The sequence below is a fragment of the Perissodus microlepis genome, chromosome 7 (assembly GCF_051167445.1).
Source record: "Perissodus microlepis isolate ML-2025 ecotype Zambia chromosome 7, ASM5116744v1, whole genome shotgun sequence".
In the NCBI taxonomy this organism is placed as follows: domain Eukaryota; kingdom Metazoa; phylum Chordata; class Actinopteri; order Cichliformes; family Cichlidae; genus Perissodus; species Perissodus microlepis.
Window position 1 is genome coordinate 45,598,768 of NC_140467.1, and position 23,673 is coordinate 45,622,440.

General features: G+C 40.6%; 1 protein-coding gene across 1 annotated transcript; it reads left to right on the forward strand.

Moving 5' to 3' along the window:
- Window positions 1–6,114: 6,114 nt before the first annotated feature.
- On the forward strand, window positions 6,115–18,426 carry tmem38b (transmembrane protein 38B). The gene is made up of 6 exons (XM_084935377.1): window positions 6,115–6,565; window positions 13,751–13,907; window positions 14,285–14,469; window positions 14,609–14,696; window positions 15,146–15,263; window positions 17,434–18,426. Exons 1-6 carry the CDS (start codon window positions 6,442–6,444, stop codon window positions 17,728–17,730), a joined length of 969 nt encoding a protein of 322 aa, XP_084791503.1. The 5' UTR covers window positions 6,115–6,441; the 3' UTR covers window positions 17,731–18,426.
- Window positions 18,427–23,673: the final 5,247 nt, after the last annotated feature.

Below are 23,673 nucleotides of genomic sequence, written 5' to 3' on the forward strand. Positions count from 1 at the left end.
GCTCTTCTTTCTAAAGAGAACTTCACCAAGATGAATTAAGCATTAACTTAAATGTACTTTCATTATGACCTTAGCCGTGACCTGTCTTCTGTCTGTGAAACTGGAACAATCACACAGTGATGACTCCTCACTGAATTACTCCAATTCAAGCCAGAGTTTATTTCTAACCCACATTTAAAACAGGTCCAACGACACAAGCCACGTGATGGAGTTGTGATCTTTCCGGGTGTACCATGACTGCGATGACTTCAGCCCACCCCATCCCCTACATGCTATACAAAATATACATTATATACATAATGTATATTTTGTATACATTATGTATACCAAAAAAACCCACACAGTTTCTTTCTTTTAAATTTTGTTTTTACAGGAAGACAGACTGACTTAAAGTCATTTCCTGCAGAGATATACTTTCCCTACCGCCCAGCCACAAAGCCACAACTTGCCTGGGCCTAACCTTAAAACAAGTCTCTACGTAATGATTTGCATCATTTGGACTTGCTTCACACACACACACACACACACACACACACACACACACACACACACACACACACACACACACACGAAGAGATCCTCAGCAGTTCAGTGTGATTAATGGACTTATACACTGCCTCTTTCTCATCATACCAAAGAATTTGCTCTGTTGCTACATTAATACACAACAACATGCCCACTGGTTATGTTGTTTACAGCAAAGCACGTCATGAGTTCTGTGTTTTTGAAAAACATGTTGTGCACCAGTTTCCCAGTTGTGTATTTATGGCTATATTTTTCAGGTGCTTTGGATTTTAAAAGACCCACGTTCTAAGAACAGCTGCGAGGCATGTTTCAGGATTACTCAGTCTTCCTTTATGTCATCTTTCCTAAGGTGTGGCTTTTTACCTGCTTTCACCTTCTTCTTCCTTAAATTTCCTCTTTAAGTAAAACTATAATCCAAACATCTGTGCTTGTTGTTTTATTAATTATGACCCATTGTTTCTCTCCCTTTCAAATCAACACATCTTAGAAAAGTCAGACACCTTTCACTGCTCATCTGCTCAATAAGGAATAAACTAAGGCTATAGTTTACAGAGCTGCAAACCCTTAACTACACAGCAGCTACTAAAATATCCCAGAATGACTTTTAAGTGGCTGCAATCAACATTTTTACATTTGCTTTCCATTGAATTTTGCCTCAGCTCTCATCATCGTTTTAGCTTCTTTCAGCTCATTGTTTTGGTTTTAAGGCTCAGAAAGTTTCTCTTTTAGTGTACCCTCAGGCTTCAGTGGTTTCACTAGTATGGCCATCACAGATGAAATGCGGAATAAGTTTCCACATGCGTTCCGATGTAACTACAGTCACTGTAGTGTTGTTGGAGCATTTCGCAACTCAAAAATATTCAGCCCTCAAAACCAGTCGGAGAACTACATCCTCCCTTCCAATGTACAACAAATAGCTGAAAGAACTTACCCCCTCCCTTTTTTACCCTCACTATATAAAAGCTTAGTTGAACTATACAGCTCCAGCTGCACTCAGAGTGACAGTAAGGTTGTTTTCACTTCCCAGGATTTCACAAAAATCCACAGTCTATGGCAGAATCTCACCTGATAGGCTTGGAGACACTGCATCATGTTTCACCGAAGTTAAAATATTTTGCACAGATGTGTGTTTACCTCTCTTTGCTTTGATTTGCATCTTCAGCTCCTGTTTGGCTACAGACACAATCAGTTCCAGATGCACAAATAAATAAGCAAAAGCAGAAGTGATCAAAGAAACGACAGAAAGAAGGTAATGGCTGGTAAAGATAGTGGCCTGCTGAAGACAGCGGGGTACATTTTCTTTATAAACAGCATAGACTGATAAAAGGAATTTTTTTTTTAACCTATAATAGCAAACAGGGAAAAAATGTGGACCACACAAGAACATGTTTCTCCTTTTAAAATGAAACAAGCTGATTTTTTTCTTTTGTTCTTCTGGTAGGATGGGGAATTACAGGTGACTTAATTTAGCTAAAGCCTTTCCTAGAATGAGTCAAAGTGAGAGGAATGGTTAAGGAAACATTGGACACATTTCATTATGAGTTAACAATAATGTTACTGTTGTAAAGTGAAACGATGGTTTACAAGAAAGTACAACTTTTACACACACAGCTGCCAGTAGAGCTTTACCCGACTACTAAGTCAACTATTTCTATTAAAAACAAATATTACACACTTCAGCCTCAACAGTTGTTTAACATGAATACAAGACTCACACGTCGATACAGTATATCTATTAGAAACCCATCTGACTTCACCCCCGCCTGACTTGCTCAACGAAGGCTTCATTAGGGGGGGCTTTGAACTGAGGAGTAACCCGCTGGTGACATGCTTGTCGGCCACAGACATAATTGAATAAAGATTCCAGTTGTTCTAAAAACCTCTGGATGCAGCCTCTGGGTCTTTGAGGTGGGCCCCAGAAATCTGAGGAATGAGAGGCTGTCCCAGGGCTCTAAGAGCTGAGGACATAGTTTAATCCCACACCACTGGGAGAATACTGATCAGAAGAGCTCAGACAGCAGGGGGGTTGAAGGGCGTGTGTGTGTGTGTGTGTGTAAAAAGCATCGGCAAGCACTGAGCCTTGAACCTGAAAGTCTCCTGTAACATACTAATGGGAAGTGTCCTGTCTTAAATGCTGTCTGTGGAAATCACCCACAGCTTCCAGTGATGACATAATGTAAAAGTCAGAGGTCTTACAAGATGGCACAGATCTGTGTTTGTTGATACCATCACAAACACAGGAGTGGTGTCAGGCAGTTTGCCTGTGAATGATGGTTTAGAGTGTATGATTACATAATCACCTTGCCATGTTACAGCAAGTACTGTCTTTAACATCTTCACTGGGGCTTTGTGATCACATCAGCTCCAGTGACTTCTGAGTTAGAAGTCCAACACCTCTCTGCATGAAGTGTGATCATTCACTTCTTTATTTATATTAATAACAGAACATGAAACCACACCTCATTACACTGCTGCTGGTGGTGACTGGGAGTATTTCAGTCGGTCAGGGGGCAGATGTCAGCAGGGAGATACGGCACTAGGTGTTTAACTGCTGCCACCTATTGGCCAAGAGTTCACATTACAGCTTCTTGCAAAAAAAATACTTTTTACCTTTATTCACCTTTGTCACCAGTCATTTAGTATCACAAAATTAATGACCAATGTATGGTAAAATATGTAAATATTATAATTTCTTGTAACAAAGAACAAACTTTTGAGCTAGAAAGAGACACTGTGATACCAGTGATTATAAACTATAAACTTATACTTAAACTTTTTTTCTTTTACTATTATATCTAATCATTTTATTTGTATTTATGTAATGAATGAATGAATGAATCAGTTCAGGTCGGATAAATTGTATTTGTGTAGCTCAGTATCACATACTGAGGTTCAAAAGTCTTCCACATGCATAAAAACATATTAAGGCACAAAATACAGTGTTGTGAAAAAGTGTTTGCCCCCTTCTTGATTTTGTATTTTTTTTTGTATGTTTTTCACACTTAAACATTTCAGTTCAGAGAACAAATTTAAATATTATACAACGATAACACAAGTAAACACTAAATGCAGTTTCTAAATGAAGGCGTTTATTATTAAGGGGAAAGATCCAAGCCAACATGGCCTTGTGTGAAAAAGTGATTGCCCCCTAAAACTAATAACTGGTTGGACCATGCTTAGCAGCAACACCTGCAATCAAGCGTTTGTGATAACCAGCAATGAGTCTTTACGCCGCTGTGGAGGAATTTTGGCCCACTCATCTTTGCAGAATTGTTGTAATTTAGGCATATTGGAGGGTTTTCGAGGACCTTTATAAGGTCATGCCACACCATCTCAATTGGAGTGACTTTGACTAAGCCACTCCAAAGTCTTCATTTTTTTTAAGCCATTCAGAGGCAGACTTGCTGGTATTTTAGATTATTGTTCTGCTGCAGAACCCAAGTGCGCTTCAGCTCAAGGTCACAAACAGATGGCTGGACATTCTCCTTCAGGATGTTTTGGTAGACAGCAGAAGTCTGTCTACTAAAACATCCCAAAGACTTGAGGATCATCAAGATGTTTCTGGCAAAACTGAGACGAGCCTTTTATGTTCCTTTTGCTCAGCGGTGGTTTTGATCTTGGAACTATGCCATGCAGGCCATTTCTGCCCAGTCTCTTTTTATGGTCTTAACTGAGGCGAGTGAGGCCTGTGTTTTAATACTGATAAGTAAATCACACTGAGTTGCTTTGATCATCATCATGCAAAATGCAGGATTTATGTCTTTTACCCAAACTATAATAATTTCTCAAAACAAATCAAATCGTCTTGATAATTAAACATAACCAAACATCAGTGAACACAAACTAGTTCTCTTTTTAAAAATTGATAAAAATCAGTTTCAGCTGTTCGCAGATGGTTTACACACCAATTACTAATGAATTTATTAAGTTGTATTAATTGTCATTCTTTGTTTGCTAACAGTGAAGCTATTAAAATGCAAACATTTACCATTTATTAACCATCGTTCTAATAAACAAGCCTTAACTCGTTTGACTAAAACTGTTACTCGTCCTGTTTTTATATGATTTGACTGTAGCACAGTGACAAGCTGACACTTGTCAGTGTCTCAGTGAGCCCCAAATTAATACATGTGATTCAGCAGTCAAACAAAAAAGCAATCAAGAAAGCAAAAACTTTCCCACGTTGCTTGTCTGTGTTTATTGTGCTATGGTGTGTTGATATCTGTGCATTCCTGTATTATCCTTTTGTGTTACACATTTCGATGTTTTTTTCCTCGCTACCTAGCCTGACCTGTCTCCCCAATGTGATGTTTGTGTATTGTATGTACGGTCGGCAAGGTCTGTCATCTCGGTTGTGGGCAAAAGATCTGCAACTGACAAATAAAGGCTATCTCACCATCATCAAAAAAACAAACATAAGACTGGGAAACATTAACATGCAGTCACCACCAGGTGTCATGCTCCTGCCTGAACACTGTAATAGCAGTTAGTAACTTATGGCAAAAGGGGAAGGGTACAGCCTTGCAAAAGTTCACAAATAACATATATTACCCTCTGTAAGCTGGTTAATGTTTTATTAAGCACATGATTTAAACGTGTTTTCTTTCTTTACTTTTTTCCCCTGTTCGTTGTTGTTCTTGTTACTGCCACAGATGTGTGTCAGAAGATTGTGTGCAATTAAAGAGTGTGAATGTCCACACATTCTAACGCTGTTTAACTGAAGCGTTTTTTTACAGCTCATTGTAAAACCTGAATACTACTGTTCTTGGAACTGGTGGGTGGAGGCTCATGCTGCATGACAACAGGGTTCACGACTGTTATGTCGACACATTTTTAAAGCTTGCCCAACGAAGTTAACCCATGCAAAAACAACAGCATATAGGGATTTCTAGTATCATGCCTGCATCCTCTCACTTAGATAGTTTCTCTGATCTTTGATTTTAGAGTGCCAGGAGGTAAAGTAGACCTATCCTAAACATTTGGATACATTTAGATATGGCTCTTTTTTTGAAGTGCAGCCTGCTAATTTCTGAAACATATAATAAACCACGTTTTGTAGGCTATTATGTCCAACTTTCAACAATAAAAGTGTGATATTATATTATAAGTAATAACAACAGAATAATTAGGTCACAAAGAGACACAAGGGCAGCTTTTACAAGAGGGGAATAGTCAACAGGGGTAATTTACACCTGACCTGACTTTTCATTATATGTTAATTTTCTATCCATCCAGCTAGCTATGCTATTTATTCTGATTACTGCTTGCCTTTCATGTAGCATCGATGTGGTGCAGTAGCTACTCCAATTTCGTTGTACTATTGTATAAAGTATGACTGTGCAATGACAATAAAGAGTTAAAGTTAATATATACTGAGTAAAACAATACCAGTGGTTGAATATATTTCAAACTGACTACAGCATGTGTCATGACTACCTGTAAGCTCCACCTATTAAAGGCACAGGCAAACAAAAGGTACGTAAAGCGGTTTGTTTACTTTTACCCATCCCTGGTCGATCACCTCAGAAAGCCACACTCTGACAAGCGATTGGTTCGCGGTGCACTCTTTCCGCCAATCACCGAGCCTCTCTAGCTCCGCCCGCCACATCACTAGCATGGCGGCACGTAGAGCAGGAATTCCGCCTATGCGACGATGACAGCGTCGCTGAAGAGATAACAGCAGTAATGACTGTTGTACGATAGTGCAGGTCTGTTGCCCAGCAACATAAACCCCAGTTACTCTAAGGGTCAGCTAACCTGGTGCGAGCGGCTGGGCAGCAGCAGCCTCTCTGACAGACTTGACAAGACTGCGGATGAAGCCAAGTTTGTGCCCTGATGCTCTGAGCTGGACCGGTGCCTTTACTCCGCTTCAAGTCCTCGTCCGGAAGCTCATTCCTGCCGAATTGTTCTAGAAAGATGGATCTTCTCAGTGTGCTGCATTTCGACGAACTTTCTCATGGACTGGCAAACTTGTCCATGTTTCCTTTCTTTGACATGGCGCATTATATCGTCTCTGTCATGGCTCTGAGGGAGCAGCCAGGTGAGTGTTTTACGGGACGTTGACGATTATAGTTCCTGCCAAGTTTACACTGTGAAGTGGCTTTTTTCTTTCTGTTAACTTTGTTTGGCTGAAGTTTGTAATATCAGGCCTCCAGCCATCCTGTTTAAAGTTTATCTGACTGCGTGGCACGTCGGTGGGGAATGGGGCTGTTTTGAAAAAGGAAAAGTTTTCCAGGTTCTTCACATTGAAAACAACGCACAAATAGCCCGCACGTGCTGCTTAAATGTGTTTATATAGCCTCGTTTCATAAGACTCACAAAATATTTACGATTTCATGTGCTTATTTGCATATTTCCTAGTTGAAGTGGTTCTTAATATGTCACTGGATTCAGATCTGAGCCACTTAGTCTATTTCTTTTAAAAGTGCTCCTTTGCTGTTTTTACTGGTCATATTTCACATTAAACTAAATAGTATTTTGTTATGCAAAATCAGACACGCTGTAGGCATCCGCTTTGCTTCTGCAAAGTTGCAAGCGTTTTTACAGATTATAAATTATTGATCAGTATTGTAAAACATAACAGCTGTTAACTTGTGGGTTAATTGTCACGCAGCATAATCTGAACCTTAATTGGATACGTTTGCATATAAATAGTGCTGCCACATATAGAAGTGCACTGCAGCCAATTAAATTGATAAATTATACAGTTAATAAATTAAAAAAATGCTATGGCTGAATTACCGGACCTTACTATTAACTTCTTTACATAGACTGATTGTTTTGGGCCAGACCAGGTGATAAGTTTGAACCATATCATGGTATGTTGTTCAGAAAATGCACAGATTAATGAATTCAAGCAAACTGTAGCCAGAAGCATAATCAAACTCAGAAGAGTCCGAGTTAGGCATGTGATGAGCTTTGTTCAGTTTAAGTATTCAGATCTCTTAGGTTTAAGTAGTAATACTAATGGATAAATTCCACTCAAATAAACAAGGTCCTGCATTCAAAGGGACTGTCCAATCAGCTAACTTTACTGTCAGTGGCCGTTGCTGTTAGCAAGGGTGGAGCTACTTCATATTGTGTGGTCTTTTAATCTATGGACCCATATGCTGACTGAACATCAGCAACAGCCATTATCAGTCTTTCTGGCAAATATCAGCCTATTAGCACAAAGCTAATGTTCACAAATAGAGGCCTGTTTATATGCTGCGTCACATCAGCTTTTCATTGATTTTCAGCTACTTGCTTTAATGAGTACACTTGTTTTTCTAGATAATGAAGATTTCTTAGTTTCTCTGTCAAAAATCAATGATAAAAAATATTGGTATCAACTCAGAATTTCACAGTACGTCCATCCCTTTACCTGCTGGTTACCTCTCACTTTACCATAGAGAGCATACTGGTGTGCTGTGGATGCTTTGCAGCACATATTCAGAGGATTTTAAACACAGCACAAAAGATTACTGGCTTTCCTTTTCCCTCACTGGAAGAGATTGCAAAAGCGAGATATCTTTCAAGAAGCCTTAAATATGAATAGGGACTCTTTTTCACCCTGGACCCTTGCTGTTTGACTTGTTGCCCTCTGGTAGACACTACAGAGTCATCAAAACAAGGGTAAACAGATTGCAGAGTGGTTTTTAGCCTAGTGCAATTACGGCTGTAAATCAAACATTTATTGCAGTGCACCATGGTACTTTTTATTTAACCCATGACACCTTTATATTCATAATTATTTATTACCTTCTGCACCGTGAGAAGAACTCTGTTTGATGGTGTGATTGGCTTGTTTTGATACTGTGTGGTATGTTTTTTGAGGAACTTGGAAAAGTAGCAACTCAATTTTGGTGTTGGAGCCTCATGAGTCATTACTTGTTTATCTCAGGAAAGCAAAAGCAATTAAGCTCTCCCCACAGCCTCAGTATAAACCTTTTAGTTCTGTCGTCTGCAGTCTGTCGTTGTAGCAGTAGTTAGAGATCATCGTCACAAAAGTTTAAAAGCCCAATGCTTTAGCTGTGTCACAGCCTATTGTATGAGCTAAGACCAAAGTTGGACACTGAGCCATGTTATGTCACCAAGATAGTGGCTATGGAGACAGGTGGACTTTAACTGCACAGGGAGTTGACTCAAGCACGTGGACAGTCCATTGTAGTCCCCCTGCTGTAGGTCTACGGGCTATTTTTGAACTTGCCTTGCAAAGCATCTGAGCTGCTGTGACCTTTTTAACCCTGTGTCCTCTACTCCGGTCTGTTTGTCTCTGGCTGGACGAAAGAATCACAGGGAGCGACAGTGTTGACAACACCGTTTGCAAAATTCTCATGTCGGTCGTTGCTTGTTCGCTCACTTCGTGTTAGTTTGGTGACGATCAGTGACTTGCTTAACAAACAAACAAAAGGTCACTGAGAGAATGGCCAAGAGCAGATTTAAATCTCTGGGTCATTTAAAAAGAAACAGTAAACTCTGTCAAGGCACAAAACACACAGGAAGCCCCCCAAAAAGGAAAGGAATGCCATAAACCATTCAACCCTCCTTCGCTAGTCTCTTTCCTCTTTTCTCTTTCCTCTGTGTCAAATCCACCTTCATGCTGTGCAGCGGTGGGGCGGCTCCAGATGTTCTCAAACGTTAGCGAGAAGAAAAACAAGTTTCAGTTCAGCTTAATTGCACGTTAGACACACATATTGTACAAACGAGTATTTTGAAGGCGCTTGTCTGTTCTACCCCCTGTGTTTATGCCATTACGGAGTTATTTTAAGCACCTTTATAAACACTGCTGAGAGTGGAGTGTGAGGAAAACGGAAGGACGGGGACAAGGAAGGAGAGCAGTGGTTATATGTCAATCAGTGGGCCTCTCTTTAAGCCAGAGACAACCAGAGGTGTTTTTTTTTTTTTTTGGTATTTAAAGCTGGCTATAATTATGCTGTCCACAGAGGGAGGAAGAAGAAGACAGAGCTAGTGGGAGGAAGAGAAGACTTGTAGATGTGCACATTAAGAGGAATGAAAAAAAACAGAGTTTCCGTGTTAGATAATGCTGTGTTTGGTCTGTATATTTGTTAAAACGGAAAGACTTTTGTTAGACTGCTGCTGCGGAACAGGTGAACTGCAAGAGAGAAAAGAAGGAAGGAAGACATCTGCAGTGTAGTTGACCTGCATTTCTTAAATTTGACTTGTAAATCCACTTCCTTCCAATGCAAAACCAGAGGAAGAGATTTTGCATGTCAGAGCTCTCCAAGCAGTGCATTTATATTTCAGCGGAAATGGTATTTTTTTCTGTTGTTTGCTTCTTCATCGACCTTTAGATGTCATCATGTTTTATGAATTGATCTCCCTCCATCTTTAATCTCTGTGCGACCCATCGGGAACACACACTGACTACAGCAGTTTGCTTTGCTGTGGAGCTAAAGGTGATGACAGTGCAACAGTGTTTACTGTGTAAGCAGTGTGGTGCATTGGTAAACTCTGCACTGCAACGACCACAACAACAAAAAGGCTGGGGGGTTTGGGTTGGGGGCTATCACAGAGAACAGGATGTAAATAACTGTCACGATGTCAGACATTTTTTAAATTGCTGTTCCCCACTGAGATTTTTATTTACCCTCCCCAGCATCGTTTTAACCACATGAGGTGTGTTACATCAGACTTCTTGAGCGCAATCATGGAAAAAAAAAATCATAGTATTACACAGTGATGGCTGAAATCTGCTGACACTGAGCTGCAGCCACTTTATAGTGTATTCCTCACTCCATTTGTTTATTTGTCTGTGGCATGCTGGAATCCACACTTAGTTGTGAGGAAAAGTGAAGTTATACCTTTTTCCATCTGTTTTTTAATGCATGTGACTTTAACATGTTTAAGCATAAGATTACAACTGTGGTCAAAAGTTTACATCCACTCATTGTGGGCACGAATGTCATTGTAATTTTGATTTATCTATTCCGAAACCAGTTCTGATTTGTGTTTAGAATCGTTGTTCTGTTGGAACACCCAATTGTGTCAAAGTTACAAGTTGAAGAATGTGAAGGTTATCCTTCTGTTTCATTATTCCAACCACTTTATGAAATGTACCAGTACCACTTGACTATCAGTACCACAGCCCAGAGTATGATGCTACTACAATCATGCTTGACAGCAGGTACGTTGTTCTTTTCATTCACAATTATTTCTCCAATCATACATCTTGTCATTGTGGCCAAAAAGCTCAGTTTTTCTTCAGAACACATTTGGCTCGTCAGTGTGGGCAGCTGCAAATTTCAGTCAAGCTGAAAGGTTTCAGTTTTGTTGCCAGGGCTTCTTTCTTGGTCAGCATCCTCTCAGTTTATGGTGATGTAAAACTCACTTTGCAGTGATGCTGGTGTTCCAGCAGTTTCCAGTTCATGGCAGGCTTGAGCCTCTGTGTTCCCGAGCATCCTAACTAATTTCCTCCCATCTGAGGCTGACAGTTTGCGTCTTCTTTCAGACCTAGGCAAACTGGTGACGCATCTGAGCGACCGGATGACCATCCTGCAATCTGTAGTTTTTTTTAGAAATGGTCCATAAAGATTCTTGAATGGCCTTCTATACTAAAAAGCTGGGGCTGTGCCAAGGAAAACAACCATTTTAAATGAAGTCATTCATTAAAGTCATACATCTGTGTACCTGCTTGTTTTTTTGTGACCACAAAACTAGTCAGAGGAGACAATCCACCAACTATGCATCCGCCCAGGCAGTGGACCTCAAATAAGAATAATAGGATTGATCACTCGGCCGTCTGGTCTCCAGCTGTCTGTGTTTGCAACGGAGTATAATTTCAGTTTTATACAAAGACATATCAATGAATAAGCTCCTTTAGTACTGGCTGCTTACCTGTTGTATCTTTATGCCAGGTGCATTTCTATTTGTATATGTGATATCTCAGTGCAGGAGGAAGTCCAGGTGAAATTTAAAACTTACTGTATTCAGTGTTGAGTTTCACCCGTGACTCATGCAAGCAATTAGTGAGATGCTATCCTGCATTTACTAACAGGTTCATGTGTCTGCTACCAGACACATCAGCTTTCACATTTTCCTCCACTGCAAATTGTCTCATGTAGAAACTTTGAACTCATTTTAAAGTTTTTTTCTAAGGAACTGCCACTCTATAGAAAGTTAAACAGTGAACAACTCAGACGTGAGGCCGAGGGAGGCTACATAGGAAGCAGCTTTAAATCCTCCTGGTTTACCAATCTCACTCCAAGAGTCTTTAATCTTTCTGTAATCCCCAGATTACCATTTTGGTCCTGTGTGTGGCCACACTGACTAAGGGCAGGTAACACAGGGACTGACTAAGAGCTACTTGTCTTAGTTTCAAAACACATGTATATTCCTTGGCAGCATTAATTTTGGTTGAGGCAGACAAGGCATTGCAGGATTGTTTTAGAGAATGTCAGAAAAAGTACTGCATGAAATGTGTGTATCTCATTGATATTGTAGCATCAATAAAAATATATTAGCAGTTCAGGCCACCCATGATGAAGTCCACCTTTTAAAAGAGAGATCTAATGACATCAGTGCCTACACTGATTGCTACACTACTTAAGTTTAGCTCTCCACGCCACAACAGTGGATTTAAAAAAACAAGACAAAACAAACAGTCAAGATATGATTGAATTAAAGCTGCAAGTGTACACTTCAAGGGGTTTTAACAAAAGTAGTGTATTAACACTTTAGGAATTACAGCCTTTTTATACAGCCTCCTATTTTCAGAAACTCAAAAGTAAATTGACAGTTGACTGACAAGTAGTTTCATGGCCAGGTGAGGCCTGTTCACTTTATTATTTAATGTCAAATTAAGGTAATGAATGAAATTGAATGGATTCCAAGTATTCAACTTGCATTTGGTATTGCTTCACTGAAACTCTCTATAATAGGTCCCAAGAAATGGTGACACAAGTAAAGGAGCCCATTATTAGACTGAAAGACCAAAATAAAGCTATTAGAGAGATAACATTAGGAGTGGCCAAATCAGTAATCTGTGACTCCTTCTTTCCTCAAAACATAGCATCTATACAAGTCCATAGTAGTGTCGAGGAAGCAGGCGTATCATTGTTGTTTAAGTCGACAGTATAGAGATGCCCTCATGAATGTAAATGGAGAAGGTTTACAACAAGGTGCCAAACACTGGTTACTGTGGTTGGCACAGAACATGGAACAGGAAGTTCTTTCAGATGTTTTCTAGACTTAGCTAGAAAACATCTGAAAGAGGCTGTACATGTCTCAAAGAATTGTTTTGACAGATGAAACCAAGATGAACTTGTACCAGAATGATAGGAGGAGGAAAAAGAAGGAGAAGGGGAGAAACAGCCCTTGATCCGACGCATACACGTCATCTGTCAAAGTTATGGCATGTATTTCAACCAGTGGTTGATGATGTGACTGCTGATAGAAATAGCAGGATAAATTCTGAAGTCCACAGGGCTATACTCGCCGCTCACATTTAACCAAATGCTGCAAATATTAGCTCTTCACAGTGCAAATGGATAATGAGGCAAAGCATACCACAAGAGAAGCCCAAGAGTTTTTCAAGGCAAAGAATTGTGATTCTTCAAGGCCAAGCCAGTCACCTGACCTCAGCCTAATAGAGCAGCTTTTCACTTATTAAATACAAAACTGCATGGAGAAAGAACCACAAACAAGCAGCAACTACAGGCCGCTGCAGTAAAGGCCGGGCACATCTCAAGGCCACTACCCCTTGATTTAAAGCTGAAATCCTGCACTTGAATCATATTGATTGTTTGATTTTAAAATCCACTGGTATACAGAGGCCTAACAACATCTAAACCTGAAGGTCTTAATAGAAAGCAGCTTCCTTGCTAATTCATGCTCAACAGTCCATTTTGTCTTTTGAGTCTTGGCCGGTCCTGTCATGTAGATGTTGTGTAAATGGTTTCAGTGGAAACCACAAGTCCAGTCACTCATACTGCAGCTGTGATTGACAAATAGACTGAACAAAGAAAATGAGCTATCTGTGAACCTCAAACAATGTCTATGAAAGAGTAGGGAGGTGCCTCAGATAGAAAAGAGGCCAAAGTATCAAACGCCATTATGTTCCAGTTATGTTATCTTCAAATTGAACTGGTTTATGTATCAAGTTAAGCCCAGTGTAAACGACATCTTACTCATTCACAGTGCTAGTCTCTTTATTCTAAGAACTTGCCCAATAATAGTGATCATTTATGTTTATTGTTCTTTATTATCCATTTTTGCTGTTGTGCAGGAGCTCTCGAGGTGTCCAGAGTCAGCCCCTTAGCCTGCTGGTTCAGCTCCATGCTCTTCTGTTTTGGGGGAGCAGTGCTGTCGGGGATCATGCTGGCAGAGCCACCAGTCGCTCCTTTGTCCAACAGCACCGGTGTTCTCCTTGCTTCAGTCATATGGTAAATATCTGATGGTTGAAATATCTAAAGCTGAAAAATAAGGTGTGTAGATTGTAGTAAAGAAAGAGGCAGAGGGGTTTGAATTAGTGAATAATAGATAAATAAAGTCATTATCCAAGTTTTCCAAATGTGGAAAAAATAGAGACGTTTTCAAAGAGTGTCTGTATCTAAATAAGTCTTTGGCCCCCTCTGCTGGTGGCTTGTATTATTACACCTGTCTCAATTCTAATTTACAACACCCCCTGCTGGTGAATGTAGGTACTTGACAAAGACCTGAGGGTAATGCTGTCAAAATCACCTTGAGCCTTGTTTAGTGGCCATGTCATTGAAACGTGCATGTGTCCACGTGTTAAATGAGCCTTGTGTGTCTCTATTAGGTACCTGGTGTTTTACTGCCCCATGGACCTGGTGTACGCATGTGCGTCGCCGCTGCCCCTCAGACTGGTGCTGTCAGGGATGAAGGAAGTGACGAGGACGTGGAAGGTCCTTGGAGGGGTGACTCAGGCTCACAGCAAATACAAGGACGGCCTTCTTGTTATGATTGCCATCGGCTGGGCTAGAGGTCAGTAGGTATGAGTGTGACAGGGTGTTTTTTTTGCATGTTAGGGCTTTCAAGTAACCATAAAATATTTGAATATTTAACACACATATTTTACATATTAATGCGTAGCAACCATATATCTCCTTACTCTCCCTACCAGGTGCTGGAGGTGGTCTGATAAGTAATTTTGAGCAGCTTGTTCGAGGAGTGTGGAAACCAGAGACAAATGAGCTCCTCAAAATGTCTTAGTAAGCCTCACACAGACTCTCTAATATCGATTTTATGATATTTTTGTGGTCATAAAATGTAATTTTTAATGCACATTAAGTATATTGTCCTATCTTGACTGTAATTTGTTATATTAATGCTATACTATATACCAGGCAAGCAATTTTTTTTCATGGTCCCTCGTTGTAGCTTTTCAACAAGTCATACAGAAATTAAAGTGGCATCAATCCTTTCACTTTACCTGCAGTAATAACATAAACATGAGGGTATTTTCCAGACTTTCCACACTATTCAACCACGCTGAAGATGCAGTTTATGCAACTGGAAGCCTGACACATCTAAAGTTAACAACATGCCCTGGTTTATTTGTGCATACAAGATGTGATTTATTTCAGTTGTATGTATATACTTATCTTCTATTTTTCAGTTTTTGTTAGGATTTATCTTTTTTCTTTGCTTTTCTCTTTAGTCCCACAAAGATTACCCTGATCGGGGCAGTGTTGTTCGCTCTGCAGCAGACACACTACCTGCCTCTCCAGAAGCACCACCTGATGTTCATTTACACCATCTTTATTGTTGTCAACAAGGTCAGTCTGGTGCCAAACCTGGACTCCAAACCTGAACCTATGAGTAGGCTATAACTCAAGATTGTAGTAATTTGGAAAATTCCAAAAAAAGGAGGTCTATTTTTGATCAGTTTAGCTTGACTACTTGCAGCAAAAGAAATGAATAAATGCCACTCTTGTTATTAAGTTAAAACTTGGGTATAGCAAAGGTTTTAGTGCCACAGCTTCCTCCCAAATCGGTGCTATCGTGTCTTCTAAATGACCTTTCTCGCTCTGCTTTTTTGAAGTTTTCGCCGTGGTGACTCACATTAGTACGGTATTACCCGTAGGGCTGGGGCTTTTGCATCATTTTCATCAGCTTGCATCATCCACTTTTCTCTACTCTGGGAAACTTGTGCTCTTGACTGAGACACAGATAAATCTAAGACGTCTTCTTTCAACTCTCATTCTGTTAGCTCCCTCTGACTCTGATCTGTCAAATTAACAGCAAACAGTTTCATCACATTTAAGAGCTGTGTCCAGGCCTGCTGTTTGTTATTTTGGGTTCTCAGTGTTGCGGATGTTCGCTTTTATTCCCAAATGAAAAGTAAATGCTCATAAATTTACTTTGTGTGAGATGGACTACAGTTGTTCTATGAAAGTTGACAATTTGTTGTCTGTAATAAGCTGAAATTTTTTCTGTGTCTTCTTATTTGCTTTTTGATTTGACCTCATTGGTGCAACGCTGCAGTCACAAGCAGTGGTCAGAGACCACACCAGCATTGTTGTGACTGTGTGATGAACTTGCTAGCTTATTATCTTTTGAAATGGTTACTTTGAAGATGGGGATCAGTTCTGCTGCGACCACTTGCACTCAGTTGCCATCTTCAAAGTGGCTTTGGTGCGGTAAGATGGTGGAGTCGCTCTATTACTTGTGAAAATTGCCAATCTGAAATACCTAACTTGACCTCATAATTTTGAAACAGAAGTTAAAACACCTTCATAAATACGTGCTCTGCAACATTGGTTTTATATATGAATATAACCAGCATGCAATGACAGATCATAGACAGACATTATGCTCATCGGTGCTGCTGAGCGTAACTGGACCAACTCAGCTTGACTGCAACATGGTGGCAATATTTCTGCGTTTCTAAATTAGACGGCAGCTGTTTGCAAACCTTGTCTCAGAGTGATTGCAGTCACTATCAGTCAGACTACAGTTTGAGGACATGTGCAATCAGCTTGCAAATTGATCACTCACATGTGCGCCTTTCCCACTAACACCCGCTCAGCTTGGCTCAACGTGGTTTTCAGTTACAATTAAGTGCCACCTCAATGTGGGTGGGGTTGTTAGAACAAGGCAGCCCAAATTTCCTGTAACGTTATTTGTGTGATGCAAACACGACACAACAATGAAGGACATTGAGGCGATGGTATACCTACCGCTAAACCGATGTTACACGTACGCAGTAGGTCATTGGACCACGATGTTGGTTTGTGTGTGTGGGCATTTCCTTCGTTGTCAGGTCACTTGGACACCAGGCTGAGTAGGTATTAAAAAAGTATCTGGTACCAGGCACTACTACCTAACGGGAAACCCCAAGACTGAGTTAAGCCAAGTAGGTACAAGTGGAAAAGAGGCTATGGTCACCGCTACTACTTGCAGTCAGTCTCTGACAGCAAAAGAAATCAATATTTATACATATGTTTAAAAATGTGTATACATGTGGGCTTTTAACCTCCATATTTGCCAACTAGTAACACCATGTGCCTGTTGGGGGGTGCAGAAATTAACACTGTTTCTTGATATGAGACCAAGGCGGAGACACATGACAGTAATGGGGGAGCATTTGTAAATAGGAGGTTTGTGTAATGATGCCGATTGGCATATCTGTCCCACACTAGATATGCCAATCCATCCATTATGGCAACCTCTGAAAATACAGGAGCAACCGAGAGTACCAAGCTAGCTGGGGAGCATAGAGACGTTCCTGCTGTGGCTGAGGGAACTATAAGAGCAAGGTTTCAAGTAAAGTGATAGAAGTAGCCATGTGATCCATTCATTATTTTTAAAAATGGTCATTATAGCTGATTTCAGGACATCTGTTCTGTTGAAGGACAATTTATTCTCTCCCAAATGTCATTAAATGTCTCATCCTTTTCTAAATTTTTCACACATGTATTGACGCATGTATGTTTTGCTCTGTAGTCAAGGATGATGCTGACGGGCTCCTCCACCTCACCCTTTGCTACCATCGAGTCAGCCCTCTATAAGACCCTCTTCGCCGGCTACTCGCCTTATGCCGCCCTCACCGGTGAGGTGAAGAGCGCCTGCATCGATAATAGCAGCATGAACAAGACAACCACCGCCACCAAAGAGTCCAGTGAGAATGGATCGTCGGGGCAGCAAACCCCAACTTCTCCAGCCACGGGACAGAGCAGCTCGCTCGAAGCCAAAGAGGAGTCACCGAACGCCGCGGCAACAAACTGCAAAAAGACCAACTAGTCAGCCTTCGCCCTGTAGCGCCTTTTCACCTCTAAGCAGGGCTGGAGTCATTTATGATTCACATATTTCAAGTCAGGAGTTCACTTTAACTTTATTTTTCCATTTTGTCTTTTGTGCAGGGACACGCTTATTGTTCTTCAGGCTAAAAGGCCATGTTTCTTTTTCTCTAAACGATTTCTTTTGCATTTCTTAGAAAGCGATTTCAAGCTGGCTGCTGAAAAGGAATTTCAATAAAAGCCAACTCCAGCAAAAGCCCTGCACCTTATATTCTGGGATAATCACCGCATCCTTAAAGTACTGTAATACTTTTCCTGCTGTTGGATATGAACATCAAACTATCTCTGGGCTGTAGCTTAATTTTTGAAATATATATTTATAATGGGAACAATCAACTTCAGGGGTTTTGGGGACCAGTGCTGTGCACCTGCTGATCTACGAATGTACTTCATTCCTCTCTGTATATATTCTGCTTCGTGTAAATGCTAAATTTCTTACTCTGAAGTGGTTACATTTTTTTAAGAAAAAAAAAAAAATTCTATTCTATGAGATCCAGAGATTTTATTTTATTTATACATAATGATTTCACTCTTGAATGTGTAACATTTTGAAATGGAGGACCGTTTTATTGAGTCACTCTGGCAAATGCTTTGAATGGTGATTGAAAGCATGAGAATAAACAGGTTTGAATGCATGTGATTTCCTGCCTATGGTGTTATTGTACTGCTCAGTGAACACGAGTGCACTTGGGATTAAATTGCCAAACATATCAGTAGTTACATTTTAAAATGTGTCTATCCTTGAAAGAATCTTCTCCTTATTAATGCAGCTCTCTTAGCTACATTTGTTCAGCTTCATGTGTCAAAGGGAAAAAAATTAATGACTACTTTTAGCTTCTTGTAAGTTGATACAAAGCAGCGCAACGTCTAGAAGTAACCTCCACTATAGGCTGAAACATTGCATCAGTTTATCATCAGCACCTGATTGATACTTCAGCCTCTTTAAAAAGCTGCTGGAGAGAGATCCCCACCCCCCGAAATCCCCTCCTCCCCCCCCGCCTCCCAAAGTTCTCATCTATGTAACCTCAGACAGCAAAGAACCCCCCTGTGAATACAAATTAAAAACAGAGGGTGGGTGTCAAAGAGAAAAGAGAAGCTGTTCAAAGGCGATCAAAAGCGATACTGGTTGAGATGATGTACCTGCCTTTAAAAAACGCCTCAAGTCCACAGATGTCAGACGTGTGCGTGTCAATTACGGGCTCGTAGCTTGCGGTGTTTGTTGCAAAAAGCTGCTTTGTGTTGCTTTCTGACTCTAATGGTGAACTGTGTGACCTGAAAACGGAAAGACATGTTAATAAGCCTCTGTTATTCCCTGTGATGGCTGTTATGGTACGAAGACAGGTGACACGGCAACAGCTCAGAGCCTGAATGGTCCCAGACAATTCTCTTAATGAGGTCCAGACCTGTATGACCCTCCCCCCACCCACCACATTTACTCACTGAACTGAGCAGGCCCTCCTCTACTCCCAAGCCCCGACTTATTTCTCCACGACCCTTCGCACCGTTTTCTCCACCTGCCTCCATTCTGCCTCTATTTAATGTGTCAGGTGCAGGAAATTAATCCTTAAATGGTTTCCCACAGGCTGTCTTCCACACACACACACACACACACACACTGTGCACACATTGACCTTCATGACTCATGAACCTGAATGCGATAAGGATTCAGGGCACTATACCTCAGAAATATTCTCTTTCTAAATGCGCTACAGAAACACAATTATGTAACAAGACGCAATGCGAGGATACTGTAAGCCCAAACATTCCTATACACATTTGATTTTGAGGGACAGTCCAAGGCCACGGGGCACACATAAACACCTAAATGTCTTTCTATTATTTCATTTTGATATAAAACATAGTATGCTGAGATTTTTAGTTTTTAGGTTACTTGGCACCTTTAAATAACTCTTCACTCTTATATTTCCTGGACTCCCCTCTTTAGAATTTATTCTTTGCTTTTTTCTTTTTTTATGGATCTAACCTCCATCCTAACTTATAGTTTCTCACACAATAGTGGATTTATAAAAAGTGTAATGGTACAACTGTAATTGACATTATAATGACCTTTTTATTTGTAGCACGTGTCTCCAACCCCCATGGAGGCTTTATAAGCACTCAACATTACATTACAGCCTTGTGGATGAAAGGTGCAGGACGAGGTAGTGAACACTTGGTGGCGTGAGGAGGCGTCATCTCTGATGGCTTGATGCCTGGGAACTGACAGGTTGGCCAGCAGCTGCAGGCAAGAAAGGATAGGGACAGGAGGGAACCCTCTTTGCAGAGCCAATGGTGGCTGCTTGCATGTGAGGGTGTGTGGTCTGGTTTTAGCTGTGCTTGTGAGGAACATGAGTAGATGGTTCACTAATCTTTTGGGGACATTTTGCATGCTGGGGACATTGTGGATTGACAAAAAACACTAAATCCAAAGACATCGTCTGTTGGATGACCCAAGTCTTCAAAATTATTTTCTCGGTGTTTTTAAGGTCAAATGAGATTTTCAGAGAAATGTCCTCTCATGTGTAACAAACCAGCTGACTTGCATTCACAGCGTGTGTGTGTGTGTGTGTGTGTGCGCTGGTGAGTGTGACATGTGGAGTGGCAACAAAGGCTGAGTCCATCAAAAAAAAAAAAAAAGGCACAAAGAGCTTTAGGGCACAAACACACACACACGTGCATACCTAAAAACACACACACACACAAGCACCCACCCACACAGAAACACACACTTACCAAACCCCTTCAATGTCCAGGATTCTTTGTTTTTCTTTTCTTTCTCCACAGAAAATAACATAACCCACAGACACACACACATTCACAATTCTGCTGTCAGTGCGAGTGCATAGTCCAAATTTTAGTCACTTTGTTATAGGGCCTAAATACTGGGCAGGGCCTTCTTTAGCTCTCAAACATCTCTTCATGGCATGTATTCCAAAGAGACAGTCACCCTACTACAAAAAAAGCAAGACATGACAGAGTTCCTGCAGATTGGTTGGCTGCATGTTCATGCAATGAATCTCCTGTTTCTGCACATCCCACAGGTGTGCTATTGGATTCAGATCTGGTGAGTGGAGAAGTTCCTGAAGCACACTGAACGTGTTGTTGTGTTCATTAAACTGACTCTTGCTTTGCATTTGGTGCATTTTCACAGTGGAAGTAACCAGAACTGCAGGCTATAACATAGTCAGCAACAATGTTAGCCTGTAGCATCTGATCACTGGGTGGTCCAAAGTATGCAGAGAAAACATACCAACCTGAACTATTGACACAAGGTTAGCTGGGTCCATAGATTTATATTGTTCATGTCAAATTCTGAGGCTACCATCTACATGCCTGAGTAGAAAGATTCCTCAGCCCGAGCTACCTTTTTTTATTTTTTTCATCTTCAACTGTCCAGTAAGGTTAAGCTTATTCCCACTGAAGCCTCAGATTTCTGTTTTTGGCTGACCGCAGAGGAACCCAGTGTTGTCTTTTGCTGTTGCAGCTGTGCTGCGCTGCAATGCTGTCCTGTTCACCAGAGTTCAAAAAAGTAGTTATCTAGAGTCTTTCTGTTAGCTGTTAGCGCCGGCCATTCTCCTGTGACTCCTCTCATCAAAAAAGTATTTCCTTCTGCAGAACTGGAGGTTTTTTTCTTTTGTTTGTTTGGTTTAACTCATTTGGTGATTGGACAGTTAAATAATTTAATAGGTATAGAGGTGTTCTAGATTTCTGAGATAGCAATTAATGGGTATTGTGCCCTACCACATTGTATACTCTATGAAAATAGGTGTGAAAGTGCTAAACTTGTGCCAGCCTTTTGGCTTATGGCTGTGCACCTGCTCCGACTCGGTGGTGCCTTAATCTGTTGTTACACGCTGCAGATTGTTTGGCCTCTCAGTCTCGCACTGATATGATTGTGTTCGTGCATTTATATAGGTGCTTCATAGCAGCAAAGACATTAATTAGTTTTCACTGACATCTTCTTTCTCTTGGGATTTTCCTTCTTAAGCAATCAAAGTCAGAGTTCTTAAAACCAAAGTTTTAAAGACAAATTACTCGGCGGGTGATGCAATCAAACTCATTATCTCTTCAGATGAGATGAGATGAAAGTAGGGAGAGAAGTGTTTGGGACCACACAGGAAAAGACTCAGTTAGGGAAAGAAAGAGAAAGGCATATAGAAGGCAAGAAATTAATAAATAAAATGAACAGAGAGGGACATAACTGAAGTAAAGAAGGAGGAAGATGTGTGGACTGTATAGAAATGAGGCGTCACATCATGAGATCTCTTTTTTTTCTGCTTCTCTCTCTCTCACACGGACACACTCACAAGCAAACAGAGAGGTCTCTTCATGGCGCTCTCACTGAACGCCAAACGGCCCATGTCTACAGCTATTCAAGATCTGACTTGTAAAGAACAGCTGCAAGGAGAATGCCAAAAAATGAAGCTACTGTAATGTGACTAGCATGCCGGCTCTGTGTGTGTGTGTGTGTGTGTGTGTGTGTGTGTGTGTGTGTGTGTGTGTGTGTGTGTGTGTGTGTGTGTGTAACACAGTGAAAAACAGAAACATCTGAGACAGGGTTACTTTATTAAGCTGATCGTTTATTTTTATTTATTTTTTGGCATATAAGTATAATGAAAGCAATGCTGAGATTAGCATTTTAAAAGTTTAAAGTTTATACCCTATTTATGCTGCATTTATGCTGCACTAACCCCTTCTGTTTTAGCATTTCAATGTATTACAACGAACATGACCGAATGGTATTAACATTTTTTCTATAAAATATTGGTGCATAGTCCAAACAATATTCTCAAGAATCCAGATTTTAAGCTTTAAATAATTGGTATAGTTGGTAATATCTTTGGTGTGACCACCTTTATTCTTCATCACAGTTTGAACTCTCTGAGGCAAGCTTTGTTGTAATTTCTTTAAGTGCTCTTCAGGAGTAGCTCTCCAGGCTTCTTGATGACAGTCAAAGCTTTTCTTTGGATGTTGGCTGCTTTTTGTTGTTGTTCTGCTCTTTGTCAAGATAATGCAACACTGCTAAAATAACATTAAGGTCTGGGCTCTGGATAGGCAAGTACATGACTGATAGTGTTTAGTTGTGTGTTTTTGTGTCCAGGTGTGCTGGATTGGCAGCATGTTTGCCGAAAAATGAAGCTAATGCCAGTTGGATGGTTTCCAAATGGTATTGCATCATGCATAAAAAAATCTGACTCTACTTTTCTTCATTTATAGTTAACTTCAAGTCTGACAAGACATTTAACTCCAGTGGCCGACATGCAGACTCAAACCATGACAGAGTCTCCACCGTGTTTCACACATGACTGCAGACACTCACTGTTTGTGCCTCTCTCCTGACTTCCTCCATACATGTTGATGGCACTTTGAACAAAAGATTTAAATGATCATTTGCATTCATCGCTCCATAAGACCTGTTGCCATATCTCAAACTTTTCTCCCTGTTTGTTTTTTCCTCAGGAATATCTTCTTGACAGCCACTCTTCCACTGAGACCATTTCTGTCGACACTTTGGCAAACAGACGAATCAACTCAGGGCCAGATGCCTCTCTCAGGTCACTCAGGTCATTCCAAAATACTTTAGTATTTTGGAATGAAAACAGTCTGCTGACACTGAAAGAGAAGTTTTTGTTACGTTTTGTGGCCACATCTGATGCTTCTAAGAAAATTATTTTGACACCTCCCAGTTGACTTGTGCCAACTTTGTTTCATGAATTTGTGATAAAGTAGTATGGCCGTATTCTGGAGGACAGTTTGATGTGAAGTTAAAATACCTGCTCTGACTGGTATTTCATTTCCAACTTGGTTTTTCTGTTGGAGCCTTTGCTCCCATATTGGTTCCTTTTCCTGTTTGGCAACGAGGTGAGCTCGGGGTATACAGTCTTCT